We start from the raw sequence: 25,016 nt of genomic DNA, 5'->3' as shown, positions 1-25,016 counted from the left end.
GGGGAAGTGGGTTTGGAAAGAGAGATCAACCATGCCAGTTTAAATTCAGCTGTACTTAAATCTCACTGGCAATCAAGAACAAGAAGCAGGAAAAATCTGGCCCTATCTACCCGCCAGAGCCCAACAGTGTCTGGCAAGTTGCCCCTTTTCTCTCTCACAGAAAGTCCTGTTTTAACTGCCAACTGCTACCTGGATTTCTGCCAAAGGGTACTGGCTATTTTTGGTCCAGTTGTTGCATGTTTTGGAAATATCTATTATTCCTTTCCCCCTTTTCACTCATCTTACACCAGTTTTTCCAGTTTGAAACAAGAGTATTTGGATGGGTACAGGATTGCAGCTTTAGTTGATTAGTCTATGAGTGCTAATGACATTCAGTATTTTTGCAGGGTGGGTTCCATTATTTTCATTAATTTCTGTAATACTTGGCTTGCTTTCCATCACTACTAAAGCAATAGTTTTATACTACTGAACCTCGATATTTTGTCGCGGAAACTGACTTTATAAAAAGAATACGGTTTAATATGTAACAGAAGCCAGTTTACATTGGAGAGCCATACACTAATGAATTATTAAAATTATTTCAAATTAAAAAATGGCAACTATAATTTTATTTTATTTTTATAATTTAAAAAAAAATGAAAAAAGTGGCTGAAAAATCTTTATAATTTACCATGCCAGTTAAAATGTAGACTGAACCTACTGTATGAATAACTGGATTTTAGAACACAAAAATCATCAGTGCAGGAGTTAATGCCACAGAAATTTTAAGATAAGAAACAAAAAAAATAGAATCCAGTGTCTGTATTTTAAAGCAACTTGCCCTTTGCATTTTATTGAGCTAGTTTTCAGGAAGGCACCATAATGTATGGGGAAAGGTGTTCATGAACATCCATGGCTTGTTACTATTTAAATTATGCAGATTCTTGATGCTGTGCTGATGACGCCAAGGCAGCTGCACGTTGTTAGCATTGTAGGCTGTCAGATGATCATGTGGGATTCTTGCAGCATGCAACATTCAGTAGGATTGAAAAAGGGCTTTTGATGCAAGGCATAGCTTTTGAATATATTGGTGCCTTTTAGCTACTTAACACAGCAAACAGATCTAACTTTTAAATTTTAAAATGTTGCCTCATTTTTCTTCTGGTTGGTTTCATTTTGGCTTCGCTAGAAGATGCATCTGGTATATCCACGATTGAGGAGTTTATTCATGCTACTGTCGTTCAGTTCACTTTCTTTTCTTTTTAGGCTCCTAGCTAGCACACAGATGACATGATCACACGTTTGTTTAGCTATCACCATGCATGGTTTTTCTCTCTGCTTTCTCTTCATCATTACCTCTGTTAAGTTGCACTGTCATGTTCCCCCTTGCCATTAAGCCTTGTCTTTGTCTCCTTCCTTCTGTTCTCTGCTGTTATATTTTTCTGATGTTTGGTTACCGCAATATTATTTGATTAACTGGCTGTGATGATGATGAACCTGCACACTGGAGGAGCAGCTACTACAGTGGTGATGAAGGGATGTAATAATGGTCGCTATCCTCGGAATTCTCTCTACAGTGACTGCATTATAGAAGAAAAGGCAGTGGTCCTGCAGAAAAAAGACAATGAAGGATTTGGGTTTGTGCTCAGAGGGGCCAAAGGTATGTGGATTTTATATGTCTATGTGATCGGGTGAATGCCTATGTAAAAATGGGATGCATTCTGAAAATAAACAGGAATTATTCTTGATGCGTTTGGTTGCTAGACAACAGTGTTCTCTCTGTGCAGCAGTCCTGACATGGATTTTACTGGTTTCTGATTGAGCAGTTTTGAGGGTGTGTGTATTTCTGTGTGAGTGTATATATTTTAATATTGAAAAATAGAACAGATCTGTACAGTAATTCTAAAAGGGTAGTTGCTTAGAAATTTCCTATGTAGTACTGCTTAGTTTAGCCAAACTGTAAGCATCCTGGTGGAAAATCATAAAATTGTGGCATTTTAAGTATTAATCTGTTAAAATCAGTTGCCAAGAGACAAGGCACGTTGGTGTCTTGCTTGAAATAGATTTATGGCTTGTTAACTGAAACTGCTGCAGTTTTAGTATGAAAACTGATCGTATTTATACCTTCAGAAGCTGCATGTATGTTGAATGGCCTTCAGTACGTGCTCTATTTGAGGGCTGCTTTGCTCCATGTGTTAAAATGTGCCAAGGTTCTTCATATTTCGAAATCTATATAAGTAGATGTTTGTTTTAAAAAATAAGGTATATATGTAACGTTCTGGGTGTTATTCTTTATATATTTCATTTTTTAAAAGTGATGGTATGTCCCCCATTCATGGCATAACACCCCTCTGTGGCTGATGGGCTTTCCCTTATACTGCCTGGCTTCAAGGAAGGGCTAGCCCATATGTGCTCATGGAGGTTTCTCCACACCCTTCCCTCGAAATACCATTTTTATTGTTACTAATTAGAATGGTGAACACCTATTGGGCTTTCATAGTTATACAATGGTGTCAGATTAACCCTCCTGAGTAAATGCATGTTTGGTGGGGTCTTCTGGAAACCCAGTGACTTCATCACTGTGTCATTCAGCTGACTCTGGAGCTATCTATGCCGCAATCAGATGATAATCTCTTTTTATGTGTGTTAATTTCACAAGAATCTCTTCAGGTCTTCAGATAAACTATCCAACTGCCATTTCTAACCATGTAATTACATCTTTTAATGTAATAGAGATTTGACACCTTTTCAAAACCTGTATCTGTAAACTGTACATATGTAAGATCAGACACTACTATACAAATAAATACACCATTACACAAATAAATGTAATAGTTTCATGCCATTGCTATCTATATATAGTGGGACTAAATATTTGACATACCTTATTTTTCCATGCACATTCCTAAGAAGTAGGGATATGATTTCTGATACCAATTCCTATTCCACTAAATTGTTTGCTTTAAAATTATTGTTGTTGTTGTTGTTTATATATCAGTTAAAACCCTAAACTTCAGGCATTTGCTGACCAGATATTAATTCCAAGAGATGATTCATATGCAAGAAAATGATTAGGAATAGGAAGTGGTGTATATTTCTTATTTCTTAGAGTATTTTTGTGTTCCACTAATCATTTCATGAAATTATTTTTGCCATTATGCTAGTTTTCCTTTATTAATAAAATGGCACTTATTATTCCCAAAGCTGATACGCCAATTGAAGAATTCACCCCAACTCCAGCCTTTCCTGCTTTGCAGTATCTGGAATCAGTGGATGAAGGCGGGGTAGCATGGCAAGCTGGCTTGAGAACTGGAGACTTTTTGATCGAGGTAGGAAAATTTAAAGCAAGTTCAAAGAAAGTAATGCTTTCTTTCCTGAAAAATGCTATGGCCCAGTTAATTTGCCAAAGTTTCACTGAAGGCTTAAACTGGGGCCTTTGGCTACTGGTGGTCATTAGTGTACATATCATTTCATGGTTCCATTTTAACTTTATTGACACAAATTGTATTAATATAGATAGGTGCAGGATGTGGCTGCAACTTGTTGTATGTCATAAAGGTAGGTCTCCGTAGGTCTTCCTTCTGTAAAATTTTGATTTGAGGATACTTGGATGGATATTAGTTGTCTAAAGTAGCGTTCAAGTAGTCACATGTAATCACTAGGACTGACATTGTATTGGACATGCAGCAACAGATGTGTGTGGTGGTGACATATCCTATGATGACCTGGTCTCTGTTGTTTCCTGGCTTCACCACAATGCTCTTATGCAATGTAGCTTTTCATACATATACAATAGATAAAACTCTAGACTGTTTTTGTGAGAAATGGTTAGATATAAGAGAGTAAAATATTAGTGAGAAAGAGATATTAATGCTTTTAATAAAGTTTGGAGCAGACTGTCTCTAGGTGTTTGATGCAAGTCAATGAAAACTATTAGTTTTGTTTGCTTATTAGCTTCTGTCATAATTTGTTTAAGAAGGATATTGGAGACACTCTGCTGATGAAAATTTGTGTGAGTTGGGATGGTGTTTCCTTCAGTTTCAAAGAGGTTATCACACATTGGTACAATGATGTCTTTCTAAACTTAATTTTTGTAGCATATGTCTGATCAATACAAAATGTGAATCATATTTTGGTATTTCATTCTTTCACCTTTTAAGCAGTGGTAATGTTCTTCACTATATTCATTATTATAAGATTGGCATTTGTTGAATTTCTGGCTGGTGGAGAAGAGTGTATTTTGGGATGTATGACATCAAAATGCAGTGTTCATTTATTTTAAGCTGAACAGCTATTTGAGCAACTTCTTTGATAATTACATTGGAATACTGTTAATATCCCCTCCATTCTTTACAGCATGCCTCTGAAATAGAGTTAATGGTCTTTCTTTTCTTAGTTTTCATATTCCTTGTTTAGCATGCTCTTATCCTACTAGTTTTGGCAGACACCTATCTGTAACTGTCTAGTGCAAAACAAAATATAAGTATTTCTTTCAGGATACAGTTCTTGGATAATTGCTTTAGAATTTTTATATATATATATATATAGAATTTATGTATATATATATATATATATAGTGACTTTTATATATATAGTGTATTAGCAGATTACTATCTATTTAGAAGGCTTCTTTGAGGTTTTTGCCCAGGAATCAAAGATATGAAATGGGGCGGGGGGTTGTAGTAGGTTAAAAATAAGTCACAAGCCTTTGAACTAGCCATTGCTTATGGTAAACCATACCAGTTGGTTCACCAATACAGTGGTGATGATCGAGACAGATGCTTGAGATATGTGACTGACATGACTGGCTGGAATTGTTTAATATTACTTTTTTACTCTGAACAGCAGCCCTCTCTGCTAAATCATAAAGTTTCTCATGTGACATGTGTGAGCTACTTTTAAAGAATTGCAAGCTCAAAATTTCCCTGTGTATATAGAGTTAGTTGCATGGTTTTCAGGATTATGCATGTGCTACTGCAGTAATATTTCTCCAGCGTTGCTAAGGGCCCTTCCGCACAGCAACTGTTGCAGTTGGGATAAAGTAATCCATTTTCCTGTTTTTGCATTCACATGCATCTGTGCAGGAAGCAGTTGGAGCCCACAGAAACAAAATCTGGGTTGCTGTTGCACCTTCACACAAAGACATGTCTAGTTTTTAAAGTTTACTTTCCACCAATGCATAGCTATGCAGGCATGCACAAATGAACCCCCACAGCCATGCTGTTGTTTCATGAAACAACCATCTGCACCTGTGTACCTATGCACATGTAAGCCATGGAAAAAACATTTTAAAGGAAAAGGGAGACAATAAAGCACCTCCTGCCCTGCTGTTCGCACATAAACAGCTGCAACCTGGGATTTTAAAAAAGATTCACTAGTTTAACAATTTTCAAAAAACTCGGTTTGTGGGAAATAACATGGGGCAGACTCATTTTAGGGGCGCGATCTTTGTGAAGTTCCCCCCCAAACTGTTTTTTTAGCGTCCTACACCTGTGTTTATTGGCCCATGCAGAACAGGCCTAAAAGATTCATAATACAGATATTCTGGATTGGAGAGAATGACATATTAGGAGTTAAAATGTTTAGGAGACTTTAGAAGACTGTAAATAGGGCGTTTTCCCCACAGCCAAAACATCCCCTGGGGAAAAATGGGATCGTACATATCGAGATGTTTCCATCTCGGTTCCTCCCTCTGCACAGCAGCCCATCAGCGCATTCAGGATGGGAGGAAGAACTCCAGGTAATTACGCACAACCCCCAGTTTACTTTCATTTTCCTTGCCAGCGATGCTGCGCATGCACGAATGGTCCCGTTTTTCTGGCGTTCTGATTGGCTGCAGCTGGTGAGGTGGGAAAAATAAACCAGCCCATCTCCCGCAGTGTTTGCATGGGAGCAGGAGCGGTGCAATTTTTTTTAAAGAACCGCCAAGTTTATGGTTTTTTGAAAGGCGTGGGATAAGGGAAATCTTGTGCAGCAGGGCCAAGTTAGACCCAGAAGCCATGTGGAAGTCATGGCCAAACCGGGATGGTTCACTTCCTTATCCTAGGATGTATTGGCTGTGGGGAAAACGCCTAGGTGTACTTGACTGCACCAAAGGTCTTTTAACATGAACAATTATTTGAACAGACATGGTACGTAAGCAGCATTAATTTATATCAAGCTTCCCATTTTCAAACTCATAATTTTCTGAGCAAGCATGCATACTAAGTGGTTGCTATAACAATGAAAGCATACTGGTTTGCCACCAAATAGAATCCAAAACCTTTTTATGCAGCCCACGTGCATTTGATTCTGCTGAATTATATTTGCTTAGAGACAAGGCATTCATTTAACACTGTACATGTGCTGCAAAAACTGTTTTATTTCCAAAAAGACATGGGAACGAGCTCTGTCAAGAATTTCCCAAATACAAGGGGTTGTATTAACTGTGTAAAAAGTTATTATTTGGGGGTGGAAAGTAAATGTCCATAATTTCTGAGAGAGTCATAAATAGTCATCAGTTGAGAACTGAATATACTGCAGAAGTTCAGCAGCTGGAGGACATAAAATGATGCTGCAAGATCATACAAGTGAGTTCCAAGAATGATCCTGTATTCCATTCGTAACAGGAAAAAGGCACTGTGTAGCAGAAACAGGGTTTAGAGTCCAAGTTCTTGTATAATGCTTAAGTCATGGATCCCTTACTTTCCCTTATAGAGCTATCCTTTTTTAAAGGAGTTAGTCTGGAACTCATTTTGATCCTGATTCATTGTGAAAAGATAAATAGTGCACATAAACGTGTTAGTATGAAATTTGGATTTTCTGTTAAACTGGGATATTTTAAACATGCTTGCTGTAACTGAAGTTTTTAAGTCTTTTGGAAAATCTTTAATTTTTATCCACCATAAAGCTCTACTTTGGTCATCTTTTTAAAAAAGGAATGTACTAAATAACTAGCTTGCTGAACTAAGAACTCATTTGTGGAATTAAAAAAAACAAATCCTGCAATATTTTCTCCCTAGGGATAATTTAGTTCTCCTCCCTATCACTGATGTTAAGCTTTGCAGGCAGATGTAATGTGGTAGTTAGGGGGTAGTGTTTTTGAAAAATATAAATTCATGTTAGATCCCAGATTGAGCTATTTTTGTTGTAACAAAAATTATTAAGGTTTGTATGTACTTTTTTTTTCTGCAATGCCTGATTACGATATTGAATGCAATTAGCCTTATTGCTTGTTGCCAAGTGACAGAAGTTCAAACATATACATTATTGCTTGCTTTCAGATCAGCTGTTTGCTACATGTATGTAGCTTGGGTGCCATTTTTTGTTAGCAAGAAGTTAATTCTTCAGTAATTTCAAGTAGTGTTGTTCTTTTGTGGAAGCGTGTGGGATTTTTGATTTTTTTAATCCTTTAAAAAGAGGATTAACTATAAGTTGCTATGATTTCATAATTTTCAGCAAAGAAATGTTTCATGCCTTTGAACTGAAATGTTAAAAATTGTGCATGTGTCATATGGGTACATATAAATCAGTATGAAAATATCATATCATGTGTGTTCACCATCTCTTGCAGGTAGGTTCAGGTTGAGGACATACAGAGGCATTAAAGGCCATTTATCTGTAGATGATTTAATTGAAGTTTCTCTGTGTGAGTCTGGCAGGTCAGTAAAACCTTTGAAAGTGAAGCTACCACTGCTGACATCCCTTTCCTCCTTTTCTCTTGCTTTGCCCTGGAGCATAGCATAGAAGAAAAGTGTTTATAGAAACAATCCCTATTTATCTGTAGAATCAGAAGAAAAAATAAGAGTACCTTAACATGCAGATAGGCCCCTTCCGCACATGCAGAATAATGCACTTTCAATCCACGTTCAGTGCACTTTGCACCTGGATTTTACTGTGCGAAATAGCAAGATCCACTTGCAAACAATTGTGAAAGTGGATTGAAAGTGCATTATTCTGCATGTGCGGAAGGGGTCATAGTCTTATCTGACAGCATAGTTCAGTCTTCTTCATTTTGACACCTTCACTCAGGTCAACTTAATACTACATAACAATTATGTTTGCCATGGGTGCTCTGATTTTACCCTTGTGTTTCTTGCAGAAAAGACAAAAGTGTTAATAATAGATGCTAGTCATGTATAATTGTCATGGAGTCACAACTCAAGCAGACTCTCAAATGCACCTACATTGATGTGTATGTATAATTGTTCCATACCATGAGATATAGCCGTTCTTTTTTTTCAAGAAAAGTTTTTTTATTATTATTATTAAGACATGTATTAGGTCTCCAAATACAATGTTTAACTGAGAGATACATATTTTAGACAGTTTACTATATTTTAGCATATGGAATTTAAAAATATATAGTTTAAATCAAACATTGGTTTTGAAGCCTTGTGTTTGAGAAACATATACCCATGTTGCAGGAAGAGAGTGAATAAACATGTATTCTCAATTACTGCCTGTGATTTAAACTGGGATTTTTTTCAGATTTAACAACTCCTCTCTCTCTCTCTCTCTCTCTCTCTCTCTCTCTCTCTCTCTCTCTCTGTGTGTGTGTGTTAGGTCTCACAACCTTAGTCAATGAATCGACTCTGAAGTATTGATCAGTAGCGTTTATTGAATAGGCATCAAAGCACCACACTTGGCAAAGCCAGTTCTGACGAAGCTGCCATTCGCAGTCCCCTTTATCCCCTGTAGAACCCCCCACCCCCCTCCTGTTTTCCCAAGAGTTTGTGAAAAACAATCTTTGGAGCTAAGATGCCCCAAGGTCAGCAGCAGATAGCAAGAGAAAGCCACCTGGTTTCCTGCCTTACAAGATAACAGATGTAACACAGTTCCCATGGGTTAGGAGCACCAGGGGGAGCCTAGTTGTCTACAAAGCATGTGAAACCATAAAGTAAAGATCAAGGAAAGAATTCACAGATGGCAGTAAATAGATATTTCAGGCTTGTATATATATCTTTCCAGCAACACCAATTTGTTATTTTACGCAGTTGCATGGTTCCAGGAATGTCTCTCAATCACCTAGATAGCATCCCCTTGACTCTCTCTCTCTCTCCCTCTGTGTGTGTGAGAGAGAGAGAGAGAGAGTGAGAGAGAGAGAGAGAGAGATGTGGCTATTTCCTAGATAGCTGTGAAACTTATTATTTTGTATATGTTCCATGTGCCAGTCCATTGTAGCAGACACTTCAGGCCAGAAGTCTTTCCTGACTATGTTTCTTACATTTGTGGTCCACTGTACACCCTTTAGGGACTATTGCAGAGAGTTACAAACCTCACAGTTAAGTTTCTCTAAACTTACTATTAATGTTCTATATGCATCTTCTTGAAGTATCAGTCCTCTTCCTCATTCTTCAAAACATACAAACCAGATATTAGTATTCTGAACTGATTTGGTTGTTTCAGAGGATAAATATCAATAATCATAAACACTTATAATTCACTTTTAGATGGTCAAAGTGTTTTGCATACATTGACTTGGATCTTGCAGACCATCTCTGCTTACAGAAGAGATTTCCCTCTTCTGTACCCCCCCCCGTGTTTCCTTCTTATGAACACCCCCCCCCCATGTTCCTTCTGAGGGACAGGAGACCCTAAGAACAGTTCAGTGTCAGCAGTGCGGGAGGAAGGAATCAGTGGAAGATGCCTCCCCTTTCCTTTGTAGAAATTTTCTGCCAGATCCCATCCATACTTCTGTAATTCTTATAGTAATCCTATAAAATGGCTCATTAGTTCTGTTTGCAAATGGGTGGTTTACTAAGACAGTAGTTTGTCTAAGGCCTCTACTGAGTTCATGATTCAGTTGAGATTTTAACTAGGGACTTCTTGTCTCATGTTGTCAGCCACTACTATAAACCAAATAAAAAGAAGTAGCAAAAGAGAAAGTATGAGTGACTTCTGCTTTGTCTCAATCTGTCAAGTTTAGGTAAGATTTGGAAATGGCCTGAGCCATTCTTGCTCATGACTGCTAGTCAGGCATAAAACATGGTGCAAATCTTACCATAAATGATGGAATGTATCAGCTAGTTTGGCCCTAAGAGTATCAAATAGGGAGACACAGAAAAGAATGAATAAAAAGGGATATTTGTATTGCCAACGTATATTGCCAATTTTTATTCAGAATTTGTGCATTCCTGCCTTGCAGAACCTTCAAACTTTGTGATAAATTTCTACAAATGCTAAAATGAATTTTTCATGAGCTCTTACTTTGGATGTTTGGGCACTACATTGCCAGTGTAAAACATAAACTTTAGTATGCACACTGTACAAGGAAAATGGAAAATATAGTCTATGATTTCGAAATGACGGGACACTAGCCTTTTCATGTCACAGGATCCTTCTGATATGTGTAGTTGCTATTGGGAGAACACATGTATTTTCCATGTAATTACAGCTTTAGTATGTGTTATCAGAACCTAGATTTTTAAGGGAACTCTGAAGCTGTACATGCATAGAAAAGACATGTGTTGTTCCATTTCAAACTAAATGACGGTGGTATATCTGAATAATTAAGTGTAGCATACAGTGCTGTTATGCAAAACTGAAGCACCAACACTGAACATCTGAAAAGGGCTGTTTTCTTTGAATGAAATGAAATTAGCTTATACTAGTCTAGTATTTTTTTACTAATACTATTCCTGTATGTGGATTGTGGAAATGTATGGGTTTTTTTCTCATTGCATACTTGGGAGTAGGTTTACATTGCAAAAAAGGCAAATTTCCATTTTCACACTATGTGATAGCTGTAACAATAACAGGTGAAAATAAAGGAATTCATGTCTCGACCAATCACAGGCTGGTTTGTAGCCAGAAAATTTTTATTGCAGGGGAGGGCAAATGAATAAATGAGGGGGCATTCATCACTATTTACTATACTTATAGACTGATTTTTTACTTGAGACTCAAGGTGGATTACTGGGTATAAAGCAATGTAATCAAATCGCATGAGAGAGCTCTTAAGCAATGCAATAAGACTAGGGTTACAAAAATTCAAAAAGTGCAAAAAAGTATCAGACATTTTATGTCAAACAATGCAGAAAATGGAATTACAAAAAATGAAAACAATGCTATAAGATTATGATGGAATAGCATAGATTGGTGGATTCCACATGGTAGAAATATTATTGGCTGATAAAGGGAAATATCTCAGTTTGGCGAAGTACTTTGCACAGGTCCCTTTCCCCAAGTGGGATTAGCCCATTATATTTCCGTCAGCCTGGGTTTTAAAAAAAGTGCTAAACTAGTGATCTTTTTACCCGAACTCAGGTTGAACCCACACCCGAGTAAATAGCATGGGGACCAATACTTTATTTTTTCTGCCTGCCACCCGTTTTCCCACCTTGTATAATTTCTGTTTCATTTCTGCTGAGCTTCCAGCTAGTGTTACTCACAGCCTACCACTTCCCAAGTGTCCCCCAAGTAAGTTTTCTCTCCATGGCAGAAATTGTGAGTGCCATTTCGCCCATATTTGTACAGGAGCGCATTCACAACAAACAGGACCATTGTGAACAATGGCCCTGTTTCCTTTGTATAAAAAAAAATGGGTGCTCAAAAATACATAGCTTTGCAAACCTTTGAATGTGGATAGGACACATTGCTCAGCACCCTTTTTGGACAAATTTCATTATTTTGTATGCCACAGCGTTGAGGCTGTGTGTGCATGCTTCATATTTATATGTGGCATAATTTCAACGCCCTAAACTTTTGTCCACATTGTAGAAATAAGAGCGGGACATCCTGCTTGGACTCCCAAGGTTGCTGTAAATTCTCCACCAATTGGAAGCATTATCTTAGCAGCCAATCGGATTGCAGGAAAAAGGGGTTGGATCTGTGGATTCAAATGTTTGCCCAAGTTGTGGCGGGTTTGTACAAAGAGGCATAAAGAAAATGGATTATTTCCCCCAACCTCAACTCAATTCCTTTACGGAAACCGGGCACCCACGCGAAGGAAAAAAACTGATCCAGTTTAAAAAAATAACAGCTGCAACCCATTATTCTTTTGCTGTGCAGAATCCACCACTGTGGCATAGACTGCAGTCCTGTTCTCTTAAAAAATGCTCTCCCAAACAACTATTTTACATAGTTTGCAGAATTTTGTCCAGTTATTGACATCTGAAACTGCAAATACAACTTTCTTTTCTGCATAAATTTTCTGTAAGGAAAACAGAAAGCTCTGTCACTCAAAACAGAGTTTTTAAAGCAAGAACACCTATTATATCATCTGTAGCTAACTGTTCAGTGTTCTTGTTTTGTTTTGGGGTGAACAAGGTGAGGTTGTGATTTTCTGTACCTAAGTCTGGAGAACAAATTAAGTCCGTTCTCTAAAAACTATTGGTCTCTGCTGCAGTTCTATGCTTGAAATTTAGCTGTTGTTGGGTTATAGTTATAAACCTATCCATTTTCTTGCAAGATTGTTATTAAACTGATGCCAAATGAGACTCCCAACATTCAAGTCGCAGTTATAAAAACTTTTAAAAATTGGACACAAATCTAAATCATTAGCTCAAGGCTTCTAATGGTGCCATCTAACAAATCCATAAGATCAACAACTGCACATAGGCGTGCATTTTCTTTGGAATGGCCTTTCTGAGGATGTCAGGAACGCTTCTACACTTTTGCCATTCTGCAAGCTATGTAAAGCAGAATGGTTCAAGGGGCATTTTTATAAACACAATAGAGCTGCATGACAATGGTATAATTCAGGAAGGAGCTTTTATAAAAGCAATGAGATGGTGGATTATGTCATTCTATGTTATTTATATTATCTGTTTATGTATTATCCTGCTCTTGCTGCATTGATTTCCACCTTTGTAATTTTTTGCATTGTTTGAGATATTATGTGTAATGATTTTGATGTTTCAAACTGTTATAATCCTACTCTTTATTACATTATTTATTAGATAGCTTATCTGATTGCATTGGTTTACACCGTGTAATCTGGTTTGAATCACATTGAGAAAGGTGGACTAAATAAAATAAATAAATAAAATGCCCCCTTTCCCCACCATGACTATGGGCTTGACACAGGGAACCTGTCTTTGCCAGTAAAGCTGGTTGTTGTGTATTCTCTGTGGTCTGGTAGCTGTAGCTCCTAACAATTCATCTGCATTCACTGGCATATCAGAGGCATGTCAAGGTGAGATGGGTTTCTCTCTGTGGCACACTGTGTAGTGTTTTGTGTAGCTGAGTATTGTGTAGTTGAGTATTGGGACATATGTCTGAAGGTACCAGCCATAGATGTGGGTGAAACTTTAGGAGTTAAATCTACCAGACCATGGCCACACAGCCTGGAAAACCTTCAACAGCCAGTTGATTTTAGCCGTGAAAATCTTCAACAATGCCTGATATGTAAAGCATCTCTAATTTAAATAAACATCCATAATTAGTTCTTTAATCAGTAAGTGAAACAATGGTGGCTGACTCCAAAAAGTTCAGCAATGGACCAAAATGGCTGGGTCCAGAGAGAAGCTTATAAGGGATGTGAACTTCAGCTACAGTTGTAGGCTTTGGTGGCTTCCATGGTTCCTACCAACTTTTCCTAAGAAGCTCAGATTCTTATATACTGAGGACTTGAACAAGTGTACAGACACAAACGTTTAGAATTCTATAGAGTTTGTATGAATCTCAAGCAAAATATTCCCTTTTTCATTAGGAAAAAGAGTACCTTGCTTTGTTTAGTTTAATAATTAGTTAATCTATTTTGCATCAATATGTATCAATTAAAAGGTGTATTTTGGTGGTATTATTGAGAATGGTGAAAGTGCATGTGAATAATGCATTAATCATATTCAAATAGCCTTTCTGCAAGTACAGCTACTTCAGAAGAGGTTTAACATGATTTTGTTTGTTCTCTGTTGTTAAGTGAAGCATTGAAATGTACATTATTGCTTCTTAGGTAAATTGCAAAGAAGAGGAGATAGAAATGTTATTATCATATTGATAGTTATAGCATATTAGAATTTTCACCCAGGTGACCAACAGACAAGTGCTTTATTTTCGCAGTCGAGAAACTAAATTTAAGATTTGGTTTGATGACTGGGCAGTGTTTAATTGGGTTATATTATCAGCTATATTCTCCCTGTCTCCTCTCTTCTAGTTTTCCCAGATTACTTCATTTCTACTGCTTTTCATCTCCAATGATCCTCTATTTGGTTATTTATTGAAAATATTTTTATGTTGCCTTTTTCCCCAACTTAGCATTCTCAAGGCAGCACAGGGTCAAAACGGTTAAAACAATGTCTGAAAAATGTATGCTATACAAACAATTAAAAACAACAGTTAAACAAAACACATAGGTAGTTGAGCAAAACACATAAACAGGAAGGAAGGTAAGTGAGAAAATACAAAATGAAACTAGAGCTACCAGCCTCTGGGTCAGACCTAGAGTTCTGCAGGAATTACCTCCAGAGATCAGTTCCCTCAGAAGAAATGTCAACTTCAGAAGGTGATTGCTTGACATCACATCCCTTCTGAGCTCTTTCCCTTTCCCACACTCTGCCTTTCCCAAGCACCATCACTAAATTTCCCAAACCAGAATTGGCTACCCTAAACAAAATCAATTTCTCCACCCGCTTGTGGAAGACAATGATCAAGGGGAATGGACCAATCCCCCTAGGAAGAGAATTCCATAATGGTAGTGCCAAGACAAAAAAGGCCCTTTCTTAGTTACTGCCCATCTAGTCTCAGACTGCGAGGGCACCCAAATAAGGACCCCAAAGAGGACTGCAGTGATTGGGTAGGTTCATATAGGAATAAGTGATCCTTCATATTTGTTGTGGGCAGTCCAAGTCACTTTCCATTCTTTAATCTTTATCTGCCTTTTTTTGGATGTTTCTGATCAAATTAAAATTTTCTGATTGTTAAAATCTGTTACGAATCATTTTCATATTTCCAGCATATGGCCTGTCTTTCATCATTACTTCTGGGCTTCCTGAGCATTTGCTTTGGATCTGTTCATCTGTCTTAACATGCTCACTTTTCTTTTAAACCAGTCTTTTAAAGATAGTGCTGACCACAATGTTTATAATATTCTGTCTATATTTACTTGATTCCCCCTTTTGTTCTCTGTTGGACAATGTCCATATCTATCACTTTTCTTCACAAAACTTGTATTGTTTGTATAGATAATAAACAGTGAAGGCAAAAAAAATCTGTGGAATTCTTACCGATTTAGAGGAAGGTTGGGCTAGAAACATTAATTTGGATCATTCAGTTAGAAGCTCCCTTTGGGCAGTATCTTATAATAATGAAATGGCAGAGGGCCACTCTTGAAATCTTCTTGGAAACTTCAGTTGGTACAAAATGCAATGAGCTATTTACTGTCAAGTGCTACAGTATATATTCGAAAGCAAAAGTAGGGTTTTTCCAAGATATGCCATCAAAGAAAGAACCATCTTAAATTCTCAGTCCAAGTTAATTATGTCCAATAATGTTTTAAAAAAACATTTTGTTTATAGCATTTTTAGAGGCAGTCATCTTACATTCAGGGTTGTGTTCCTTTTGGGTAAATAAGTACCCAGTTATGCACAAGGTGTGTGGTATGAGATGGGGGTGAATGTCCATTGCAGCAAGATTTCTTGTGTGTTTCTTCAAGCCTTGCTTTCACTTTCCATTCTTTCCACTACAAGTGAGACCACTTCTAGTGCAACTTTTAATTTGCTTCGCTGCTAGAGTGGGCAGATTTGCCAGTGAGCACAGCTTTGCCCCAGACATGTTTCCTCCACCAACGGCCAGCCTTCCTAGCTTCACCCTTCCCACTGCCTCATACTGCCATCCACGTCTTTCCCCTTGCACCCCCACTTCCATGTTGTTGATTTCTTCCTGTTTCTCTAAATTCTCATATCAATATACAGAGGCATACCGGGGGGAAATGGCGCCTTGAGACATCCGTTCTCCGGGGGGGCCTCCGCTATGCCTGGGGTGGCACCCACCCCCGAGGCCCACCCCTGTCCCCACTCCCGAGTCCCACCCCCTCCCAGCTGCCAGCTCAGATCTGGCAGCCGACAGTCCCTTCTGCCCTCCCCTCTGGGGAGGACAGAAGCAACTGGAAGGCTCTGTGCTGGGGGCTTTGCTTTTATAAGCTTGGGGTGGGGCCATATGATGGTTTCAGCATCTGTCGGGAAAAGCTCCAGTGGGCACTCAAGGTGTCTGCTATGTTTCTAGGGTTGCCTGCTGAATGCTTGTGTTAGGTGATGGTGCATCCTCTGGTCTGGTGTGGCTGCCTCAGGATCCAGGTCAGCAGCATTGGCATCACTGGCTCAGCCCCATGGGCTCAGACTCACCCTGGCTCCTAGCCATGCTCCCAGTGTTATGTTCCATCTGTGCAGCCATGACTTTGTTCTCCTTTCCCACTGCTCCATCAGGGGACACCCTATCCTGCAACAAGATAACACAGCAGTTACAGGGACAAGAGCTGGGTCCACCAAAATGGAGGTGGACTGGTTATGGCAGTCATGTGTTCCTGGCAACACCTGGTAGAGCCAGTCAAGGTCAGAAAGGGAACTTGCCCATGAGAGCAATGTCTAACCTATTTGATAGCTTTGTGGCTGTTGGCTCCTGACTGCAGTCATATAACCTACAAAGTCAATTTAGAGAAAGGGCTCAGCCACACAGGGGAGTGTGGACTTTGCTCTCCTGGGAGGGATGTTGTATGCTGAGGTCAGCCCCACAGCACAAAGTCCCAACCCACTTAGCTAGGAGTGAGCCCAATTTGTAAAGTGTTAGGCTGTGTGTGACAGACACAGCATCTGAGTGCTCCCTCCACCCCGAGTACCTTACCTGCCAGAAGATGTATATGTCTGGAAAGGTGTTTATAAAGGCAAAGAGGCCCCATTATTGGCCACTGCTTTGGGAGATGGATTGGTGTCTGACTCTGCCCTGTTATCCAGCCACTTGGAGGCAGGGCTGTGTCAGTGTGGAAGGAGGGTGGGTTTCACAGTCAATGCAATGTGGGGGGGGGGGATGTCACAGTTCTATGGACTACACCACAGTTTATGCTGATGTAACTTTGTGCTGGAAAAAGTGGGCATTCCCAGTCCAAAAGGGATCAGGGAGTCAACCCAGTCCAAAAGGGATCAGGGAGTCAACAAAAGGGCAGCCTTACCCCAGGAATGCTTCTTTTGGCACCACCATTTGCCCCTGTGCAGGAAGGGTGCCTCTGCAACAGTTGTTCCAGCACCTTTGTGTTATGCTCCCATGCCACTGTGGTATATGTCCTGGCACCATCGTAAATGCCCCTTACACCGGCGCAAGTGGCATGTACACCAGTGCCAAGGTCACACCACATCTACAGCACCCCCCCACCCCGGAGTGTGCTGTAAGATACCATATATATTTGGGCTTGAATTTTGAAAGAATTACAATATTGCCAGAAAAACAAGGGGAAAGCTGCTGACTGTTCCCCTCCCTTTTCCATGGCAATACAATTCCTGGGAGTTCTATCGCTTGGAAGATAAATGTGTAACTTTTCCCCGTAGCCTCTGTGTGAATCTTAACACGTGTTCATAAGATGTGAATCTTCAAATGGTAGTCTTAGAGTTTTGAGTGCCATCTTAAGTATCATTTAAAGCTTATTTGTGTGAGGTGAAGGCGTTCATGTAGTACTACAGCTGAATAGTGTTGCAAGTGAGTTGTTTGATGTAGTTATAAAAATGGGAGGTTATGTGCCAGTTGCTACAGTAATGATCCAAAACTAATTTTCCAATAATCTCTTACCCTATTTCCCCGAATATAAGACATCCCCTGAAAATAAGATGTAGTAGAGGTTTTGCTGAAGTGTGAAATATAAGGCATCCCCGAAAGTAAGACGTATCAAAGTTTTTGTTTGGAAGCATGCCCGACGAACAGAACACAGAAAAATAAGACCTCCCCTGAAAATAAGATATAGCGTATCTTTGGGAGCAAAAATTAATATAAGACACTGTCTTATTTTCGGGGAAACACGGTAGATATTGTACTGTAAGTTATAAAAATGTATGAATCATTCATTTGATCAAAACTCTGGACTGTCTTTTCATTTAAAGAAGGCAATTTACAGCTTTAAAACAGCAAAGCAATGAAAACATACTATATTATATACATACTAGCGGGTCCAACCACGCGTTGCTGTGCAATTGTCCTTCTCATCACAGTCCGCAACCCACACAGATGTCCATGTGGGTCCAATGATCCCCAGCATAGCCTTTTGGGGTGGTCAAATGGAATCCCTCTTTCCCTTTTCAATGCACATCGTTATATGGTGGTGTCTTTTTTTAGTATAAGGTAACCCTTTCCATTCCACAACAGAACTGTCCAGAGTGTGAATCCCGCTGTCCATGAGGCTGGTTGACATGCATAGTCCTGGCTAGGGTAAGGCAGAACTGGGGCAAGGAGGCTATCCCAGTCAGGCAGCAGAGGCAGGGTGGTGAGGCGCTCAGATCGAGGCCAGCTCCCTGGGTTCTTAAAGAGCCTCGTGCAAAAGAAGCGGAGCCTGTAGTGTTGGTTCGCCCCCACCCTGTGGATTTTCTTAGAAGAAAAAGGCAAACTCCAGCTCGCTTTTAGTAAAAGAGAATTGTGGCGAATATGGGTGAGGAAGTGGGTAAGTGGTGGTTGGATGTGAGGGAGGGCAGAGTGAGGTGTGTGAGGATGAGCTGGATGTGGATGAGAGAATGTGTGTTGTGTGGTAGTAGTTGGTGAGGCACAGAGAGTGAAAGTTACCTGCATGTGTGTGGGGGGGAACCCCACCTGACGTCTCACATGGCAAAGTGTGTATGTGTTTCACTTCCACTCGTATTACTTACCAGTATTACCTATTTACTGTTTTCACTGCTCATCTCTGCCCATCTGCGTGAACATTCTAAGCCCTCATACCAAGCCCTCAGGCCACAGACAGGCTGCATGAACATTCTAAGCATGAGAGTTAAACACAACCAGCTTCATGGCCTGGTGCGCCAGGAAAAAGACGTTTTACCTGGCTCAGGTATGGACTTTCAGTGATTTGAAGGTCCGATTACTTGCCCGCAGCAGGGAGGGATGTCCTGTGAAAATTTGGGGGCAATCCGTCCAGCAGCTTTTGAGGGAGACCATGAGGGACAAACACACGTTTAGATTGAGATAGAGAGATAGAGAGATAGATAATAATGTTCCACACACAGAAACCTCCACAAGGATAGTAGGTAAATGCAGCAGAGGAGGATTGTTAGAGAGTCTACAATTCTTAGACATTTAAAAGGCTTATGATAGTACTATTTTAGTAGAAATTGTCTGATGCTATAAGAGGGCATTGACTGGCTGATCTTTGCGAGGGAAAGAAAAAGTAAAGAATTATGACTAATACAAGAGATCTTGGGGGGCGGGTGCAGGGGACAGCCATCTTAAAATGGGTGCATGAGTGATGATGTCACATCTCCCAACCCAACCACCCAGGGGCTCCCCTCTTAAGGTCAATTCAAGAAAGAAAGTCAGTCTGCAATTTTATATTAGACTGTATTTTTACATTGATGTGTAGGGGTATTTACTGTCATTTGTTCTGGCTGTCTCTAAAAAAAAATCTGAAGTGATCTGACCCCTTGAAGTCAACCATCAAGTTATGTGGACTATTTCCTTGCCATTGAACTATATTTGAGACTGCAGAGGGTGTCTGTGTAAATCCTGATCTGTCTATGCCTATTAAAGGTTGGTTGGTTAATTAATTAATTAATTAATTAATTAATTAATTAATAAAGTCAGTGTGTGTGGGAGGGGGAGAAAAACAACTATTATTGCTGATTGAGGCACCACCCCATTAGGAGGAGAAGGAAGGACCCATATTTTCTCCTTGCACTAGTGTTGAAGAAAAACAGCTGTAATTGTAAGCATGCCTTGATCTCTCCCCCCATTTAGCCTGCCTTCTTCTGCCCATTGACCAGCTAAGTGTCTGCAGGCAGCTGCTAGAATCATCAGGCGTTTATCTACCTTTAGTGGGCATCTGGGAACACTATCCATTAGTGATAATCTGGGCTCTAGATGTCAGAAGAGGCACTAAGCAGGTACAGGTAAAAGAAAGTGTCTGTATTCAGCTAGCCTCAAAAATCAGTATATAGCATTCTGCAACAGTCCTAGTTCCTGAACAGTCTTCAGTAGCAAACTTCTTCAGAGTACACTAGTGTGATTAATCTGCAAGGTTTGGCAATCTGAATTATGAGAGCAAGGTCTTTATAAAGAACATAAGAACATAAGAACATAAGAACAAGCCAGCTGGATCAGACCAGAGTCCATCTAGTCCAGCTCTCTGCTACTCGCAGTGGCCCACCAGGTGCCTTTGGGAGTTCACATGTAGGATGCGAAAGCAATGGCCTTCTGCGGCTGTTGCTCCCGAGCACCTGGACTGTTAAGGCATTTGCAATCTCAAATCAAAGAGGATCAAGATTGGTAGCCATAAATCGACTTCTCCTCCATAAATCTGTCCAAGCCCCTTTTAAAGCTATCCAGGTTAGTGGCCATCACCACCTCCTGTGGCAGCATATTCCAAACACCAATCACACGTTGCGTGAAGAAGTGTTTCCCTTGTATTATTAGTCTCTAATTCCTTCCCCCCCAGCATTTTCAATATAGAATGCCCTGGTTCCTAGTGATTGTGTGAGAAAGAGAGAAAAATTTCTCTCTGTCAACATCTTTCTACCCCATGCATAATTTTATAGAGCTTCAATCATGTCCCCCTCAAACGTCTCCTCTCCAAACTAAAGAGTCCCAAAGCGCTGCAGCCTTTCCTCATAAGAAGCAAGGTGCTGCCCCAGTCCCTCAATCATCCTCTTGTCCTTTCTCTGCACTTTTTTCTATCTCCTCAATATCCTTTTCTTTGAGATGTGAGGTGACCAGAACTGAACACAAGTAACTCCAGATGCCCGGAATCGCACCAACGGCTCTTTTATATAAGGGAGGTTATGACAATCTTTGCAGTTTTATTTCATCAATTCCTTTCCTAATTCATCCCCAGCATTGTGAGCTCATTGCCTTTTCTCACAGCTGCTGCATACACTTGAGTTGACATTCTCATGGAACTACTACCAACTAAGGCACGCCCAAATCCCTTTCCTGGTCTTGTGACTGATAGCACTGACCCCTGTAGCGTATGTATGTGAAGTTTGGATTTTTTTTTGCCCCTATGTGCATCATCTTTACATTTTGCTACATTGAACTTGCATTTGCCATTTCTTATGCCTCCATCTCACCTAATTGCTCATTGCAAGGTCCGCTTGGAGCTCCTCGCAATCCTTCTGTGGTTCCTCACCACCCTACATATAATTTGGTATCATCTGCAAACTTTGGCCACCTGTACGCTTACCTGCACCCTACTTCCAGGTCATTTTATGAATAGGGTTAGGAAGAGCACTGGTCCTGGCAATATCTCGGATCCTTTGGGGGATACACTCTACTCCCCAAGCATCTCTCCATTGTGAGAGATTTCCCATTTACACCCACTGCTCTTTTGCTTCCTGTTCTCTCCAACCAGTTTTTTTGGCTAATCCATAGGGAGGACTCTCCCCTCTTATTCCTTCATTGCTGAGTTTTCTCAATAATCCCTCTGGGTGAGGAACTTTGTCAAAGCTCTTTTGGAAATCCAAGTAGAGCAATGTCCACTGGTTCCCCTTATCCACATACATGCCTATTTACATCCTCAAAGAACTCTAGTAAGTTTTATGTAAGACAGTGATTTTGCCTCTGCAAGAAAGCTTTCATGCTGACTCTTTCTCAGCAGGTCTTGCTTTTCTACATGTTTAATAATTTTATCTTTAATGAACATAGATTTTCCTACTAATTTACCAGGAACAGATGTCAAACTGACTGGCCTATAGTAATTTCACGGGTCCCCCCCTAGATCCCTTCTCTTAAAGATTGGTGATGACATTGGCCATCTTCCATGTCTTCAGGGATGGAGCCTGGATCTTCAAGTGATAAGTTGCATATTAAAGTGAGGAACATCAGCAATTTCATGCTTGAGCTCTTTAAAGAACTCTTGGAGTGGCAAATGCAATCTGGAGCCAGAAGGGGATTTGAAGTAGCATTTTGTAGTTGGTATCAATGGCTGCCAGAACTTCTTCCTTGTCTACCACTCATCTTCAAGTTAGTTTCCTCGGATCTCAGCCTCCTAAGAAGCTTGGTCTCAGGGTGCAGGAATTTTCCTCACCTCCTCTTGGGTGAAGACAGATGCAAAGAATTCATCTCAGCTTTTCTGCAATCTCCCATTGGTCATCTTTTAGCACAATCCCTTTGTTCCTTTGTCAGTCTTAATCTGTGGGCCTCACCGGGCTTCCCCTTGGCTTTGGCTTCCATGCTTCTTTGATGTACTTGAAGAACTGTTTGTTGCTGGTTTTGATGTTCACATCCATGCGTTCCTCATAATCCTTTTTTGCCTCCCTTACAGCTAACTTGCTTCTCTTTTGCCACCATTTGTGTTCTCTCTGGTATTCTTTATCAGTTAACTTGGACTTCCATTTTCTAAAAGACATCTTTTTTTCCCTAATAATTTCCTCAACGTCAAAGGCAGAGCTGAATGTCAGGTTTAACTAATAAAAATATTTTTGTTGAGAGCCATTTCTTCTGTCAGGTTGTGGGAGGACTTGCAACTCCCCCTCCATTTCAAGAAGCATGTGAACTACTGTGGAGCCAGCATACTTACTATCCCTAGAACATATAGACCATAATCACTTCTAGTAGCATGCTACTAGAACATGGCCATACAGCCCAGAAACCACACAACACCCCAGTGATTCCAGCTGTGAAAGCCTTCGACAATACAATGATTATCAGCATTTGTTAGCCATGATGGCTAAATGGATTTATGTTAAGAGTGAATCTGTGAATACCAGTTGCTTAAGTAACAACAGCTGGTAGAGCTGTTGCATTTATTTCCTGCTTGTGGACTTATTGGAAAACAGAATGTTGAACTAATTGGACCTTTGATCTGATTAAGAGGTTCAGTGATAACCCACTAAAATAACTATGATCCTTTTCATATAGGCTTTTAAAGCTCTTTGGCTTCTGAAGGCAAACAGATTTGTTTATGGTTTCACACCTAAAGGATAAAGTGCAGCAGCAGCAGAACACATCAAAAGAGGTTTTGGAAAACCCAGATTAAAGTTTCATTAATTGCAGGAAGACACCATTTTATCCTTAAGGGGTATGAAATCATATGCCACATCTGTTTGACTTCAGAAACTAAGGTGGATTATAAGAATCCTTGTAAGATTATTTTCATACAGGGTCTTTAATCCAATTTTGGATTGATGAACAGGTGATGTTTGTGTTTTGGGGGGGATTTTTGCATTTTAGACAGGTAAGCTCTTTAAATTGTTGCTATTTCTGATAGTAAACAGTTTAATTTTCCATTTCAAATGTCTTAAGGGGCTTTAATTGTGTGGTTGTGCTTGTGTCAAGGTAGATGCTGGCTGAAATGCTTCTAATGCTTCATAATGAACACTTTATTTTTGCCGCCCATTACCATGGTAAAAAAGAGGAGTGTTCCAATGTATCAAAACTGAGAAAGAGAAACCAAAAAAAAAGTACCACAGGGGGAAAAAGTACCATTCTGAAATTCAAAATCTGTTCCAAATTCTCTGAGGATACAGTTTTAAAGAGCCCACTCTTTGAAATTATCCCACTTCGCTTTTACAACTATTGAGACTGAACTTGATTAAAAAACAATACAATGTCTTCATGTGAAAGTATCGTGAAAGGGACCAAAGACACACACAAACCTCAGCAAACGTTTTTAAAATAGCTCCCCAAAAGCCAGGTGCTGCAGGAATTTCTGGAGCTATTTAACTATCACATCTATCATCTTGTCCCAAAATAGGAACTCTGAAACAGACAAATAAATGCTTGGAACCCCTTTTGATTAGGATTGCCCTGCAGACTCCTTCAGATAACTGGCATTTTCCCTTGATGACTCAGAGTAACTTTAATGCACTCTGACGCCAGTGCCGCCTGACTACATCTTTCAAATCAGAAAGACTGAGATTATATAATTGGTTAAATCTCTTGTGTGTGTTCTTGGGCAGCAGTGAAGAGGTACTGTGAATGCGGAAAGTCCCAAATTCAACCCCAAACTTCTTCAGTTAGAAGGATGCAGTAGTAGGTGATGAGAAAGACTTGATAGGCCAATAATCTGATTCACATAGTCATTTAAAACTAATCTAAGCAATGTCAATAAATGAAAATCAAGAAAATTTCCACCTTACAGTCTATATCAAGCATAATGTTTAAATCAAACTAAGTGGGAAAAGGGCTGCTTAATTCTTATTGTTCAAATGGAAAGAAACATTTAAAAGAGTTCATGACTCCACAAAGTTCTGCTGCATGGCATTACAGCTGTGACAGTAGGAGAGAAGATGGGTCCCCTTCCTCCTGTCACCCTCAAAACATGGCACTTCAAATAAGTTTATCCATGATTATTAAATGTGGCATGTGTTTTCTGCTGTTTGGCCCTACACTGTGCTACTTTTCCCCCGTAGGCTATAATTACCATATAAAGTAGTGAATGGTGTGTTTTTGAATATATAGGAAAAATCCCCATTGTTTTAGTGGTCTGTGGCAATCTCAAGGATCAGCAAGACTAGATCCAGAACATTTAACCTGATAGTAGAAATTCTTTAGAGTTCTGGAAACTTATCAGAATCTTTGAGTGACTAGAAGTCAATCATCTTCATAGGTCCCTGCAAATAATGGCCTTTTCCACACAAATTGTTTAGAACGTCTCCAGAATGTTTTCAGTCCTCCTCTTTATCATGATGTTTTCCCATTCACCTCCTCCAAAGATTTCTTTTCTTTTTTGCTGTTCCAATGATTCGAGGCCTGGTCAAGCGGTTGAATCACTGTCTCATGTAATAGTGGGCTTACTTTTCAGTAAACTTGCTCTCATGTAAGAAAAACTGCAGGAGGAAAATCTGTTGAATTGTTGCTTCATGTGACCATCGGTTTACTGTTTAGTAAATTTACCCACATGTAAGAGAAAATGTAAGGGATTGAGGAGTGAGCAAAACAGTCAAGGAAATAGAAAATGCACAAAATGATGAAAACCAAGAGGCAAGGGGGAAAGCAGC

The 25,016-nt window shown here is 39.7% G+C and overlaps 1 protein-coding gene across 1 annotated transcript in view; it reads left to right on the top strand.

Moving 5' to 3' along the window:
- LOC125425699 (SH3 and multiple ankyrin repeat domains protein 3-like) overlaps positions 1-25,016 on the top strand; it is a 398,055-nt gene that overhangs the window by 247,317 nt on the left and 125,722 nt on the right. Inside the window, exons 16-17 of the mRNA XM_048483225.1 lie at positions 1,557-1,639; positions 3,184-3,308. Of these exons, the coding sequence (XP_048339182.1) occupies positions 1,557-1,639; positions 3,184-3,308 (208 nt within the window). The remainder of the gene's footprint in view (positions 1-1,556; positions 1,640-3,183; positions 3,309-25,016) is intronic.

This window comes from Sphaerodactylus townsendi, linkage group LG02 (assembly GCF_021028975.2).
Source record: "Sphaerodactylus townsendi isolate TG3544 linkage group LG02, MPM_Stown_v2.3, whole genome shotgun sequence".
Classification (NCBI taxonomy): domain Eukaryota; kingdom Metazoa; phylum Chordata; class Lepidosauria; order Squamata; family Sphaerodactylidae; genus Sphaerodactylus; species Sphaerodactylus townsendi.
This window is presented reverse-complemented; position numbering and strand designations above follow the sequence as displayed.